Source organism: Manacus vitellinus, unplaced genomic scaffold (assembly GCF_001715985.3).
Source record: "Manacus vitellinus isolate BGI_N305 unplaced genomic scaffold, ASM171598v3 scaffold_64_pilon, whole genome shotgun sequence".
Taxonomy (NCBI): domain Eukaryota; kingdom Metazoa; phylum Chordata; class Aves; order Passeriformes; family Pipridae; genus Manacus; species Manacus vitellinus.
This window is the reverse complement of record NW_021940718.1, coordinates 2,477,646-2,492,779: the sequence shown is the minus strand read 5'-3', so window position 1 is coordinate 2,492,779 and position 15,134 is coordinate 2,477,646. Positions and strand designations below refer to the sequence as shown.

Genomic DNA, 15,134 nt, shown 5'->3' with positions numbered 1-15,134 from the left:
ACCTGATCTGGGGCACCGGGAGCGTCCTCGGGGAAAACCGATGCGGGACAGGGAGCAGTGGGCTGGGATCAGCTTCAGGACAGGGGAGGGAGTCCTGGGGGCACCGGGAGCACTCTCCCGGGAGTCTGGTATGGCCGGAGCTTCCCGGAGCTACGGGGTTCACCTGGCTCTTCCCCCTTTAGTCCCTGATGGACGCTCAGAACCTGCGGATTGAGGAGCTCCTGCAGAAGATCAAGCAGCAGCAGTACAAGCTGGACAAGCAGAACCTGCAGATTAAAAGCCTGCAGAGCAAGGTGAGCCCCCGTCCTGCGCTGCAACCCCCAGCCTGGCCCACACTCTGTGTGTACCCCTGCTGTCCCAGCTCCCTGGCTTTGGGGACCCCACGGGGGCCACAGTCCTGGTCCTTGAGCTGCGGTGTTGATGTGAGGGCAGCAACCTGCAAGCTCCCAGGGAGTTTGCATGGAGCAATGGGAGGAATTTGGTGGGTGGGAACAGCCTTCCTGGGCTCTGCCTTTGCATTTATCTGCAGAATAAACTCACGGGCATGGGTGTGAAATACCACAGTCATCTCTGGCTTTGCCAGGACCGGGTGTCTCCTATTCCTCGAGGTTTCTGGGCAAGTTCAGCCCCAGCTCTGGCCACAGGGAGTGGCTGGCGTGCAGCCGACCAGCTCCCCTGAGTAACAGTGTGGAAAACGAGCTGAGATAAAACTGTTCTGACTTGTGCATTTATTTTTTTTTTTTTAGGTCAATCTACTACTCCCCCTACACCACAACAAAACACAGTCTCCAAAGTGGAAGATAAATCTGAAGAAGAGCCTCAACCTCACCAGCCAGAACCAGAATGGCAGTGGGGAGCCTGTGCCAACACAGAGTGAGTATCTGCCTGTGCCACCCTGCTCATCTACCCCAAAGCAAACCTGCAGCAGTTGCAACCCTTTGGAAACAAAAGTTTCACTTGATCTGAGCCAGGATGTGAGATTTGCTTAAAAAAACTGCAAGTTGGGAGTATAGCCAGAGTGTGGGGTTTTGGAGCACAGGCAAAATCCTTGCATTCTGGGCCAGTGTTAGTCCAGCAGGAATTTAAGGATTTAGGAGGCTTTTTTTCCTGCTCTGTGTTAAGAATGCAGTGGGGAGCAGGCAAAGCCTGTGAGCAGGTATTTGTAAAAGAGGATTGGCAGGTGAGGGGTGAATGCACGCAGGAGAGGAGGGTCTCAGCTCCTTGGAGTTAACTCTTGTTCACCTGCTCACACTTCACCCAGGCAGGATCTGCTTCTCTGTCTGTGGGAGGAGGGGAGGGAGGGTTAGGGAGCCCTGGGTGGAGAGGAGAGCTGCATACCTGTTGTGTCTCCCTCCCTTGGCTCATATTTAGGGCTTGTACACGAAGGACAAGTGCCTCAGCTTGCACTGTGCTTAGCAAAAGGTGCTGGGTTGCAGTGGATGCCCACAGCACAGGAAATGTGCACTGAAGCAGGTGAGTGGATGCTGTACCTGCAGCTCCTGGCTCTGCCTGGAGCATCCTCTCTGCTGGTGACAGGGCTGGAGGGGCTCCTGCAGAGCAAAGGGCAGCAGAGTGGGTGTCCCCAGCTGCAGTGTGTCCTGCAGCCTCCCTCCAGACAGGAACTGGTGTCCCCGCAGGGTTTGCTGGCCAGGAGCAGCTGCTGTCATGTTGTGTCAGCTGAATCACAGTGCTGGCTCTGCCTGTGCAGCTGTCTGGGGATGTTCAGCAGGAGCAAAACAAACCAGGCAGGGTGAGGAGTCACGGGGAATTCCTGGCCAGGGCCTGAAGCAAGGATAGTATGGGAAAACACATGGGTATTTTGTGTATGTGTATGGGTAATTTGTCTGTGGACCTCAGAGCTGTCACCGTTGTGCCTGAAAGCTGGCTGGGAAGAACAAAGGGCTGCAGAAACGATGCAGACAGGAAAAGAGGTGGGATGTGGTGCTCCAAACTCCTCCTGGTGCTCAGCTCAGTGGGGCTGTGTGGGGTCTCCCTTGGTCAGAGCAGCACTACTGAGCCAGAAAACTCTCAGAACTTCTCTCCCCTGTTCTTTTCCCAGCTCTGCTTTGTCACCTGCCTGCAGTAGTGTGTCATAGAATTGTTCGGGTGGGAAGGAACATTCAGAGGTCATCTAGTCCAACCTCCAGCTCCACTCTCAGGTTATGCTGAAAGTGGGGTGCAGGGAGATGGGTTGGGGTCTTTGCTACTTACTGGTGGCAGATGTAGGCAGTGTTGGCTAGAGATGTTTGTGATGCACGGTGGGAGGCAGCAAGGGCCCACAGGGATGCTGTGAGTACTCAGCACCTTCCAGTGCTGAGCTGTCCCTGATGAGGAGACCTTGAGCATCTCCAACTCCCCCCCTTCCCCGCTGTGAGCTCCCCCTTCTCTTGCCTAATCCCTGTTGTTGGTATCACTCGCAGAAAACAAATCGGCTTCCTCTCATTAGCAAGTCAACTGAGTTTTCTGGCAAATCTTAAAGCGCACAGGCCGGCCCGTGCCCTCTGCCTGGGGGGCTTTTGGCCGCTTTCGGAGCGGGTGAGCGCTGCCGAGGCTTGTGCCGGCAGCTCCCGGCTTTTGTCGGGCAGAGCCCGGGGCCGGCGCGGCCCTGGGGAGCGGCGATGAACTCCACCAGCAGCCCCTGCAGAAAGACCCTTTTATTTGCATCCAGCGAGCACGAGTTTTTTCGGGGCAGGGCTGGCGCGGGGCCAAGCATGTGAAAGTTGAAGGCTCGGAGCTGCCTGGAGAGTGAGAGGTTTAATCGCTTGCAGAAAGAGGATCACGTCTTTGGGCAGAGCCTGTGCTTTCTGGCAGCCGGCCGAGTAGGGGAAAGGTAGAGCCCTGCTCAGGCTCTCCCCGTGGCGCTGAGACTCCAAAATAATGGGGTGGGGTTGGGGAGGGAGAGGGGGAGGTGATGCAGACAGCTCCAGGCATGCTCTGCCAATCCCTGAGGATGGATGTTTATCCCAGGTTAGTGACCTCCCTCTCCACCCTCGTCACAGCTGCAAATCCTGTTGGGTGAACACAGAGCCTGGGGCAGCTCCAACCTTGTTGTCTTGCTTGGCTAAATAAAGGGGGAGGGAAAGGAAAACACAGGAGCAGCCGGGAGGGCTTGTTGTTCTGCTGGTGCCGTTCGGATGTGCAACATGAACTGGAACTAACGAGCGTGTTCCTCAAACAAAAAGACTGAGAGGAGGCTGTTCAAGCAGCTGCATCTCGTTCAGCTGCTGGAGAGTCCCTGTGGCATCAGGAGAACAGGGATCGAGTGCAGGGAGTGTGGCCAGGGCCCAGAAATGAGAAACAGGCAGGAATGGGTTTGGCTTCTGCACACTGGGACTGCTAATCATCCCCCTGGCACCTTCCCGTTGATGCTGAAAGATGCAGTGGGAGAGGAGGTGAGGAGCTGGGTGAGCCCAGCACCCTCCAGCACCTCCCTGCTGATGGCCATGTGAGTGGGGGGCTTCTGGTTGGGGTGTTCCTTCCCCTGAACCTTGTTTGCTTCCCCGCCTGCATTCAGTCAGAGAGCAGGGATATTGGGGATGCACTCGGCCCTGGCAGTGCAGGGGGCTCTGTGTGGTTTAGATCCTTCAGGCAAAACACCCTCAATCCCTGTGCCTGTGGGCTCAGGGCAGGGCTGGGGCCACACGGTTGTCCTGTGGTGCACTGATGGTGGCACCAGTCCTGTGCTGGCATTGGCCCCAGGGAGTGTGAGGGATGTGACCACCAGCCCTGCTGGCTGTGGGAGAGGGGCTTTCCCCACTGAGGAGGGGAATGTTCATGGTGGGAGGGGAGGGTGAGGGGAGGGATATGTTGGAAATGGGTGAAAGGTGGTGGTAGGTGTCACATTTCTGTCCCCTGGGTCCCCCCTGACCTTTTCTCCCGTTGAGGTTCTGCTCTTTGCCACAATCCAGAGAGGATGGGGCAGGAGGTGATGCCCTGCATGGGCTGCTTTTGCTCTTGGCAGCTCAAAGGCCCCATTTTCTCCCCTCCATCTGGCCTCAGGGAAGCCTCAGGCTGTTGGGGAGGGGCTCTCTCCCTGCTGCTGCTCTGGATTGTGGTGTCAGCCCTGACCCTGGGGCAGCTACCATGAGGGGACTCCCATGGGGGGGCTATGGGGGTGGCCAGCACCCCAGCACAGCCCAGGGCTTGTCTCGAGGTTTCTTCACTTGTCTGTCTCGAGGTCATGCTGGCAGCAGCTGTGAGCCACCACAACCCATCCACCCTGGTGGGGGAAGAACAGGCCCCCTTTGTCTGGGGGTGACGGGGGCACCTGTCCCTGCTGACAAAGAGCCCCTTGACTGCTCAGCAGCCTGGGGCTGAATCTCTGCACATCCTTCTCTGGCCTTCTGACTGTGGTGTTGTAACAGGTTCCCTGCTCCCTGTCTCTCCCAAGTGCTGGGGTGGGTGGTGGTTCCTGGATGGACTTTTATCAGTGCTGTTGAAATGGTGCTTCGCTGGCAGCTCCGGGCAAAGTCCCTGCAGGGCAGAAGGAGTGGTGGGGGCCCAACCAGCCTGGGGATGGAGGGGACAAGCTGGGGGGTGGCTTCACCCTGGGTAATCCACTCAGGCAATGAGCTGCTGCTCCCAGAGTCCATCCACCCCTTCCCTGCCCGGGTCAGTGTGTCTCAGAAAAAGGGTCACTCCAGCCTGGCGCTGTGCCCACTGCTGGCAGGTTGCCCAGTGGGATGCCTGGCCGGGGCCACCACAGTTGCTGGGAGAAGGAGGTCGTGTGCTGGAGATGCTCACGTGCCTTCCTGATGTCAGGACTGGGGGTTTCTTTCTGCCCCCGAGGCCCCTTGAGCCTGCTTCAGCCTTGGGGTGGGATGGGGATGCTCGGCCCTGGCGTTACCCTGGCCCAAACGGGCTGCTCCTGCAAGGGAGCTGGGAAGCATCCCGGGCCCTCCTCGATGGGGAGCCCTGCTCTCCAGCCAAGGTGACCCCAGCCTGGCCCAATGCCTGGCTTCTGCCTTGGATGGAAGCCCAAGGAACTCTGTTTGGATAGACAGGAAGATGTGCAGTCACAGTGTTTAAAGACGCCGGAGTCGGGGCCATCGTCCCCGACGCGTGTCCGGAGCTGCCTCCACTGCCCTGCACAGCTGGCCGGGCTCGTGGCCAGGGCTGCAAGTGCTGGGGCCGTGGTAGGAGCAACCTGCTGAGGAAGTGGGGCTTGGGGCCATCTAACCAGTTGCTGTTTCCTTCCCCTGCAGAGCTCCCAGAGGGTTGCCACCAGCTCTTCCTGGCTGGGCAGCAAAGCAGCGGCGTTTTCCAGGTGCAGCCCTTGGGATCTCAGCCCTTCAAAGTCTACTGTGACATGACTGCAGGTAAAGCCCTGTGGGTGTCCTGCTGTGCCTGGCAGGGTGCTCTTGAAGTGCTGACCCCACATGACTGTGTTTTCCCTGCCCACAGAGGGTGGCTGGACAGTGATCCAGAGGCGCACGGATGGCTCTGTGGACTTCGACCAGCTGTGGGATGCCTACAAGAATGGCTTTGGAGACCTCCATGGTAGGTGGAGGATGGTGTCTGTCTTCTCATTGCATGCCAAGGGGCAGCTCAGCAAAAGTTATTCCCCTCGCTGGCCCCTGGAGCTCTCTGTGCTGGAGAAGGGGGGACACTTCAGCTGTGGGCTGGAGAGGGGGGACACTGCCTGCAGAGTGGAGGTCCTTGATCTTCCTGCTGTATCCTGCAGGTGCCAGACAGTGATTCAAACACTGCAGTGTCCTGGGTTGTCCCTGTTTGTCTCTGGAGCCTGCTCACATGCCTGCTTTGCACAGCATGTTTGTGTTCCTGCAGCCAATGCCGTGGGTCTTATTTCAGGTGACTTCTGGCTGGGCCTGGAGAAGATACATCACCTTGTCCAAGAGGGAAAATACAATCTCCTGATCGAGCTGGAAGACTGGGAGGGCAATTCGCAGGTGGTTCAGTTTGTCTTCAGCCTTGGTGGTGAGAGCACAGCCTACATGCTCAACCTGCTGGGGCCTCTGTCTGGAGAGCTGGAAAATGCCATCGGGGACTTCAGGCAGCTGCCCTTCTCCACTCGGGACCGTGACCACGACCTCAAAGCTGACACAAACTGTGCCAAACACCTCTCAGGTCAGCACAAGCTCTTCTGTTCCAGTGGTGTGCACTGCCCTGTCAGCCCTCCACTGTCTGGTGGTGGCTGAGTGGGACAGGGACCCTGTGGCACTGGACCCCTTTGGTGTTGAGCCTGTCTCGTCCTCAGCTTCCCTGGGACAGCTGCATCCTCGGGAGGAGCTGTGCAGGGAACCAGGAGGGAGGCTGCAAGGGGGGAGGAGGGGGTTCATGATTCAGGTCTTGGCCCAAGCATCTGTCCTTGCAACAGCTTTGCTGGCTGCCACCTTGCTTGGAACCCTTTCAAGGAGAGCAGAGACTTCCCACCTGAGATGGGGCTGGGGAAGGGTTTGAGGGGGTTTTGCACACAAGAGGGAGCAGCAGAGGTTTGCAGATGCATCCTGAAGCCACACAGGATCTGTAAAATGTTTCCCAATGCAGGAGATGCCTCGACTGTGCACGAGGTGGCCTTGTGAGGTCCTGAAGCCCTGGAAAAGTGGGGGAATGGGGGCAAGAGCTGCCTGGGTTTGTTTTCTGTCTGGAATTGCTGTGGGTTGAAATTGCCTGTGTTGCCTTGGTAGGTGGCTGGTGGTTCAGCACCTGTGGCCATGCCAACCTCAACGGGAAGTATTTCCGCTCCATCCCCCGCCAGAGGCACGAGCGCAAGCAGGGCATCTTCTGGAAGACATGGAAGGGCAGGTACTACCCACTGAAGTCAACCACCATGAAAATCCAGCCTGCAGCACTGGAAGCAGAGCCCTAATGCTGCCACTCAAGACTTGACTTTCTCTGCGGAGCGCGGACCTGAGCTCCGTCACTTGGTGTTTACAGAAAACAAACCCCCTCCCTGGAAAGCCCCCTGAGGGAGGTCTCCCTCGGTTAGCAGCCCTTTAGTGGCACGACACAGCTCCTTGCTATGAGTAAAACAGCTCCATGTTGCCAAAACCCCTGGAAGAGAACTCCCAGATCCGAAGAGGAGCCACCAGCAGGGAGATCAACCTCCAGAGCATGCACAAGGGTCTCCTGACCTGCCATGTGCTGCTGTAGCAAGTTGTCTGGTGCTTTTTTTTTTTTTTTTTTGTCCTGTCTTAACATTTCTGTACTTTTTTGATGACCTGGGGCAGGGGGAGCACATGAAGTGTCTCCCTGCCCTGGACCCCAGCGCTGGGTACGGAGCCTTGCTGTGTCCCATCTTTCACTCTTGTTCCCAAATGATGTCCCACCTACCCTCCTGTGACAGCCCCTGGAGCCTCTGTCCCCTGCCAGGGCTGGGGGCAGTGAGCCCTGGGCAGCTCCATCTGTGCAGCCCCTGCCCTGCTGAGTGACAGGGTCTGGGGGGGGGTCTGAGGGTCTCCCCTGCAGGAGGAGACCTCAGGCTCCTTTGCCCTCCCTTTGAAGACCTGTGTTTCTGGCTGTGCTGGAATTTGCCAGGAGCTGGGAAAACTGCTTCCAGCTCTGAGGATGATGGGTGGGATCCTGCAGCTGCTTGTGTGAGGGCCAGGTCCTGGGGGGCTGTGCCTGGAGCCTGCCAGTGCTGCTGGGGAGGGGTGGGATGAGCAGTGGGACAGCACAGGTACAGAACAGTGACTGTCCCTGGCCAGGACACTGTCCCTGTCAGCCCTCGTGAACCTGGGGGCTGCCTTCTCCCACCAGACACCTGGTGCTTTGCAGAGGGACTGGCACTGTCCCACGTGTGTGTCCCAGCACTAAAAGGCCAGGGGGCAGCAGCATTTCTCTGCAGAAGCCACACTCACCTCATCAGGTGAGTACCCTGATGTGCAGCATCACCTCTGCCTTCAGGGTGGGTGCTGGGGGAGAGGTGGCCAGAACAGGTCCCCAAAAACTGTTACGGGCCAAGTTACAGTCTTGGGGCTTCCCAAGCATCCTGCCCTATTTGAAGTCATATTGACTACTGTGCTAGAGCTCCTAGCTGCTAAATACTGTACAGAGTTGTATGTAGGATGTTGGATCCTGTTGATGAATTCCTTGTTTTAATTTGTTTCCATATTTAAATGCAGTGTTAATAACAATGTGGTGTAATTTATAAATGTCGATGCCAGAAAGAAAAGCAAGTGTAGTTTGTGTATTTTAAACTTTTTTTTTTTTTTTGTACTAAAATATCTTTTCTGAAGATGTCTTTTAATAAAAACAAGCCTGTAACTGTCCTGCCTGGTTTATTTGCCTGATGGTTTTCCTGTAGCAGGTGTGTGGGAGCATTGTGAGGGCTCTGCTTTTGGAAACTTCCCTTATTGGAAGTGTGCCTGAGGCACTTTGCTCCCTTCTGGCCTCCCTTTTCAGCTGTACCCTTGTGGAGCTCTGAGATAAATCGCTGCTATAGTGCCCAGCAGCAGTTTTCAGTCCGTTTGAAGTTTATGGACTTCTAAATTTCTTTTCTTTCTGGAAATCAGGCCTTGCAGCAGCAAGTTTATAAGTGATGATGAGCTGGATTTTCTTATTCCCTGATGGCAGACCTTTGCACCAGGGGGATATTCCTCCTAGGTGGCTGGAAGAGCCTGGGGCAAGTCTCTGAAAAGGAGCAGAGGCTGAGGTCTGGATGATCCAGGCCCACCAAAGTCAGAGTTGATCAGGACAAGCCCCACTAAGCAGCAGCCCTTTATCTGCTCGTATCTCATGTGTGTAGTCATCTCCAAAAGCCTTTATTGTAACTTCTGGGGGCTGATTTCAGATGTAGGAATGAAATGAACTGGGGATGGTGCAGGAGCCTTGAAGATGAAGGGGGTAAATTCCAGCAGTGCTCACAATGCCAGACGGATATTTTTTTGCAGCTCCCATATACTGGAGCTGGACAAAACCAAGGAAAGGAGACAAAAATTGCTCGTTGCAAGAAGAAGAGATGAGGCTGCTCTAGTCCCCTGAGCAGCTCTATAAATACCCAATGCACCTAAATGTGGCCCCAGCTCCTGTGTCTGTCCTGCTTCCCTGGGGGGAACCCCAGGGTTAATGATAGCCCCAAGCACAAATGTGCAAACAGCCCATTATACCCAGCTCTGCACTGTCTGCCTGCTCGCTCCTGCATTCAGAAATACATTTTTAATATTCCATTTGCTTAATTCAAAACTTGCTCAGTCCCTGAGTGCCCCAGCAGATACTGTGTTTTAGTCTGGATGCTGAAGTGATGAGACTGAGGTTTTTTTTATGCATCAAATAGCTGGTGAAGGAGCTCTGCTGCATTTCCTCATTGCCAGGTTTTCCTGGCAGACTGGGGTTTGCTTCCTAGTGGTGCATCTGATCCACAGGAGGCGTTGGTGGCCGGTGAAGTGGGTGCAGGAGCCCAACCAGGGTTTGGTAAATGCCCAAATCTTGCCTATCCCGGGGATCACAGCTGCTGCTTTCCTTGTGTCTCAGTCTTGCCTGTTTTGCTGCACAAGCCTCCACACCCCATCATGTCAGTGCCACCCCACGCCCCAGACCTTCGGTCCCGCACTGGAGCACGCGGCATTCCGGGCCCCTTTCGAGGTCCCTCTGCAGAAGAAGCCAGTCGTGGCTCTCTGTTTTCAACTGGAATCCTCCAGCTCCTTCTGTTTTCAACAACTGCTCGAGCTGCAGCTCGTGGCTGGAGCTGCCGCGGGGCTCCCTCCAGCGACAGCGGGAGAGCCGGCACGGCTGCCGAGCGCGGGGGGCCGAGCGCTGCTGCTTCCCAAACCGGCCCCTGGGTCGCCGGGGCCGGGACCCTGCCTTGCCCGGGACGGGCCACCCCGGGCTTCGAGAGCACCCCAGCAAAACCCCGGCGGTAGCGGGCAGGAGGAACGCTGCTGGCTCTGCCAGTGTGGAGGGGCTGTGCCCGGGGTGGGGATGGGATGAGGGCAAAGGCTGCGGGGGCTGACTCGCTGGGATGGGGCTTTGGGGACCAGCAGCACTGCGGGACAGCCTGGGGGTGGCACGGGGCTGGCGTGGGCCTCGGTAGAAGCAAATCGACCCGGGATTCTCACAGGGTAGGTCAAGGAGATGTTGCACATCAGGCACCGATGTCCCAGCCCAGCTGTGTTTGTGTCCCCAAAAAGTGAGGACAGAGCTCCCTCTGAACAGCAGGAACAAGTGCTGGCAGACACGACAGTGGAGCCTTGAGCCCTTTTATATTTAACAGTGGAATCCAAATCACCCTTTGGCGAAAAGGGAAGGTGTTTGTGTGTGCACAGAGCTGCACCAGCTTGGATGGACGGGCTGAACCCCTGCGTCAGTGGCACTGAGGTGCTGGGGTGGGTAAGCCAGAGGCCCCCCGCAGTGGTGGTGCACCCCAATCAAACAAAAAAGGCAAATTGGCAAAGCCCCCACCGAGATCTGAAACCTGCCACACAGCCACAGAACAGCAAATTGAGAGCAAGGGACAAGTTCTCCACCCACCAACACTCTCCAGGCACCTCCAGCCCAGCACTCAGCCTCACCAGCACCAGCAAGGGTCACACTTTCAAAGCTGACCCTGGCTCCAAATGGGTGCCTGGCAGACACCAGGAGTGCCAGGACTCTCCCAGTTCTCCCAGGAGCTTCAGCTCTTCTGCTGGAGCTCAGGAGCACCGAGCACAAATTGAGTTTCCTGTGGATGTCTCTGGCATGACTCTGCATCCTCTCCTTTACCAGGGACACCTCCCAGGCAGAGTGTTCTGGGGTGGCTCCTTGAGGGTACTCGTGGACACCACTAAGATCCCACTAAGAGGGCAGGAAGAGAAAATCCTGGCTCAAGTATCCCAGGCAGGCAGCTGCATCCTGGGTCACTGCAGGGGCTGAGGCTCCCAGGACAACCTGCAGCATCTTAGGTGACTGTTTTGAGCAAGTTTTTATATAAAAAAAGTTTTATTTATTAAAAAAGTTTTTTTATAACAAGTTTTATTAAAAAGAAATGCAGATGGCATAGTGCTGACAGCTCTTCAGCAGAGTGGAGAAAATATTTGGGGCTTTCAGGACCCCTGCTACCTGTTGAGGACTACTCCCAGTGCACAGGTGGCTCAGTGTGTGGCTGCAGTGAGAGCTGCAGGGTGTGCCTGGGGTGTGGGGGGGTCACAGGGGCCCCTCTCGGGTCACTGGAGCTGCTGCTGTGAAGAGACTTCTGTCCCAGCAGTGACAGCCTGGGGTGCTGTCAGTGGGATCCCCAGAGTGGCATCACCAGGCAGCCTCTGGGGTGATGTGCCACTGTGGCTCTGAGGGTTGCCCAGTGTGAAAGGACAAATTTGACAGACTCTCAAACTATTTATGAGAAGGGTGGCTCAACAGAAAAAAAGAGAAAACGGGAAAAGTGGGAGGCAGCTCAAAATGATGATGGAATTCGGTCAGCTGGGGAAAAACCAAAGAAATATTTAGTCACTATGGTGAGATGGTTTCAGGACAAAGCCCATGGAGGGACAGAGGCAACAGCCAGCCAAGCACAAAGAGCGTGGGCAGCTCCAGGAATTTACACCACTGCAAAAGGAATTACTAACAGCTGCCCAATTTACCCAAAGTTCTTAAGTAACAGTAACTCAGAGTTAGGAAGGCAACCACGGGCCTGCTTCCCTTTCCAGCAGCTGCACAGAGACTGCAGACATGTCACCTCTGGCTGGGGACAAGGATTTGCTGGTGAGAGGAGGTCATCTGCCAGGGTGGGCAGAAGCCTTTCCAAAAGGAAGGGCAGACACAGGAGGAGCAGTAAAGACCTGGCTAAAGGAAGTTATACCTGATGTGAGGTTCCAGAGCTGATTGAAACAGAGAGAGGTGCTCATTTTACAGCAAGTATAATCCATCAGCTGTACAAGTCTTTGGGGATAGAGAGGAAATCACATAAACCACATCACCCACAGTCTTCAGGACAGGTAGAGAGAATTAATAGAATGTTAAAAGAAAAAACAGTGGAAAATATGCACACACACTAATCTGAAATGGCCAGAAGCCTTAAATTTGGCTCTGTGGGATGTCCAGAATACTCTGTGACAACACGTAGGGTTGACACCAGCAGAAATTCTCTTTGGAAGGCACTTAGCTGTACCAGGACCTTATATCCCAGCTACAACCAGATTATTGGATAGATCTTGACCCAATGTGTTATATACATGCAGAAGGAGTTCAAAGAGCAAATTATGCTCAGTGGTATCAACCAATTCCCCCTGAAATACAGGTACAAGATACACAGCCTGGAGATGGAGTTTTAAACAGCTGAGGGAGCTGGAGTTGTTTAGGCTGGAGCACAGGAGGTTCAGGGGTGACCTTCTCACTCTCTACAACCCCCTGACAGGAGGGTGGGGCCAGGTGGGGGTCAGGCTCTTCTCCCAGGTGGCCAGAGACAGGACGAGAGGACACAGTCTCAAGCTGCACCAGCAGAGGTTTAGGCTAGACATTAGGAGGAATTTCCTCACAGAAAGGGTCATTAGACATTGCAATGAGCTGCCCAGAGAGGTGGGGGAGTCATCATCCCTGGAGGTGTTTAAGGAAAGACTGGACGTTGCACTTCATGCCATGGTCTGGTTGACACAGTGATGTTTGATCACAGATTGGACTCAGTGGTCTCAGAGGTCTTTTCCAACCTTAGTGATTCCATGACCCAGCTTCTGTGATCAACTGGTTGATAAATAACTGACCTCTGAGAATCCTTTGTGATTTTGTGTTGGTAATCATTTAATTATTTGTGCACGTGAATCTAAGTTGTACTCTATCCTCTGAAAGTCTTTTTGGCCCTAATTCTGTTATGTTTTTTAACTTGTGATAATGTTGTGTGTAAGGGCAGTGCTTAAATGGCCTGAAAGTTTTTTCTTCTTCCTTTCAGTGTATGGGCAGATGTGTTTGATTAAAGCAAAGTTGGGGGGGCTGTTTGGAACCCCCCAGTGCCCAGCCTGGGGGGAGCTGCAGCACAAGGTGCAGGTTGTGCTGGGGGGGTGAATGGCTGGAACTCCTGGCAAGGGGCTGGGACCTGGCACTGACCCTTTGCACCACTAAGGGCTTGGGGCACAGGAGGTGCCTGGTCACCCTGGGACTCTGCAGAAGCCTGGAAACAGCGAGAGACCCTGGAATAAATATCAGCATCAGGATGGGCACAGACCAGGAGGGGGCACAGGATAGGGGGTACCTTTGTCTGGGGTCCCTCCCCAGGGGCACCAGCTTGAGCTGTTCTGTGTCCCTGCACCACAAAGGAACCAGAGTCTGGGGCTGTGCTCTGGGAACCCGGGGGCTGAGCTGGTGAGGGGGACTGGTCTGACTGGAGGAGTGTGGGGTGTGTGGGGGTCACGTGGGGCCCCTGTGGGGTCACTGGAGCTGCTGCTGTGAAGGGGCTTCGGTCCCAGCAGTGACAGTTTGGGCTGGTGCCAGTGGGGCCCTCAGAGCCAGATCTGAACTGTCAGACAGGAGTTTCCTTTACAGTTTGCTGACCCAGGTGGGACCCCAGGCCACAGGCATGGAGGATTGATGGCCTGTGGCCAGCCTCAGGACATACATGGGATCTCCAGAAAGGGTCTGCAAACTTGTTGCCCCTTCACTGACACATGTTTTGGTGACACAGCACTGATCCTCCAATGCAAAACATACCACAAGCCTGGGGGACTCCTGAAGGTGAAGAGTGTGGGGACTATTGACTCCTGATTCCCTCCACATCACCCGGGGCAGCATCCCTCCTCTGACATCTCTACTCCCTGCAGTCCATGTTAAAACTCTGCCCCAGGGGATTTTGAAGCTGGACAGCACTCACGGGGGTACCTCCATCATGAGGATACCTCCTCTTTAAAACTGATGACAACAGCTCCCAGGCATCAGAAGAAGAAAGTAAGAAAGTGATTTCCATCCAAACTGATAAAAAATAGCTTTGGTGATTTTTTTAGGCCTCCCTCAGTGTTCAGTTCAGAACCAATTAAGATACTTGTGATAATGAAAATAAGATGTTTTACTTCCACTGGGGAGCAAAGGCCTCCTGTGCAGATCAGCAAGGAGCCACCCTCCTCCCCCTCCTGTCACACAGCCACTCACTGGATGTGGCATTATCAGGTGTGGGAAACTCAGCATGGGATAATAGTCCTTCCCTGGAGGTTCTGCATCCAACATGTTCCAGCTTTTTAACTATTTAACTCCTTGGTTGGATGCTCAACACCCCCTGGGTGTGCTGTAGTCATTACCCACCAGGGCCAGTCCCTGGGGCCCTGTGGGAACAGGAACAGCATCAACAGGAGAAAGCAACAACACCTTCCTGCAGATCCTGGTGTTAAAACTCCCTTTGGCATGGGAAGGCTTAAAAGTGCAATGCTCTGTGCTGCATGTGAGCACCAAAACCACAAAGGAAAGATTTCCTCCCCACTCCTCCAGCAATCAGTCTGTCACAGAAGAACAACTGGCCCAACCCATTGCTAGGCTGGAGCTGGAATCTTCCCCAGACCACTGGTTCTATGAATTTTTAGCTTCCCTTCCCTGCTGCTTCCATTGCCTGATATGCCACATGGGCATCTGACCCCTGGCAGTGGGCTTGCAGTGTGTTTGCAGCGTGCTGGTTCTCAGAGACCGGGCCATGAACAGCCAGGCTGTGTCCGAGCTGGACACCCTGCCGAGCTGAGGCACTGTCGGTCTGGCTCTGCCTCTTCGCTGCCCCCACTCAACCATTAACACTCAGTTTTGGGAAATGGGACCCCTTGGACACCATGATCCCGTCTGTCCAGGGTGTTCGGGTGTCTGGGGGAAGCTGAGGGCAGCCTGGAGGATCTGAACCTCTCCCCACCCTGACATCACTCCCGCTCTGAGCATCTCCCAAGGTCCAAAGCCAACTTTTTCGTCCCCCGTGTCTCAGCCTTGCTGCTGCTCCTCTGCGATATTGGAGACCCACTAATCCTTTAGTCGGATAAACACTCCCGGGGGGAGGAAAGTAGGGCAGACGTGCCGCGACGAGCACGGCCCGGAAAGTGAGAAACACCGAGCAGAGCGGCTTCCCAGCGCATCCCAGAGGGAAGGAGGGAGGCGGCAGCTTCCCCCCATCAGGGTTTGTCCAACCCCAAATCACAGGGACGGGGTCGGTGTGCACAGGTCACCAGGAGAGGGTCCCCAGGGCAGCGGGGACACCCGGGGGCTCCCCGAGCGGCTCCGCGAGGCTGGTCCTGCATCCCGGACTGCGC

The 15,134-nt window shown here is 55.3% G+C and overlaps 1 protein-coding gene across 1 annotated transcript; it reads left to right on the top strand.

The window, feature by feature from the left end:
• The first annotated feature begins 149 nt into the window (after positions 1-149).
• Positions 150-8,222, top strand: ANGPTL4 (angiopoietin like 4). The gene is made up of 6 exons (XM_018083572.3): positions 150-293; positions 747-873; positions 5,205-5,318; positions 5,404-5,499; positions 5,812-6,087; positions 6,648-8,222. The coding sequence occupies exons 1-6, from the start codon at positions 189-191 to the stop codon at positions 6,827-6,829; spliced, it is 900 nt and encodes a 299-aa protein (XP_017939061.1). The 5' UTR covers positions 150-188; the 3' UTR covers positions 6,830-8,222.
• Positions 8,223-15,134: the final 6,912 nt, after the last annotated feature.

What these genes read in the sequence shown, in the direction of transcription:
- ANGPTL4 (XM_018083572.3), top strand. Translation starts at nt 189, where the DNA reads ATGGACGCTCAGAACCTGCGGATTGAGGAGCTCCTGCAGAAGATCAAG. An exon ending in TTAAAAGCCTGCAGAGCAAG is followed by an intron (nt 294 to 746) that starts GTGAGCCCCCGT and finishes TTTTTTTTTTAG; the next exon opens with GTCAATCTACTACTCCCCCT. An exon ending in CTACTGTGACATGACTGCAG is followed by an intron (nt 5,319 to 5,403) that starts GTAAAGCCCTGT and finishes CCCTGCCCACAG; the next exon opens with AGGGTGGCTGGACAGTGATC.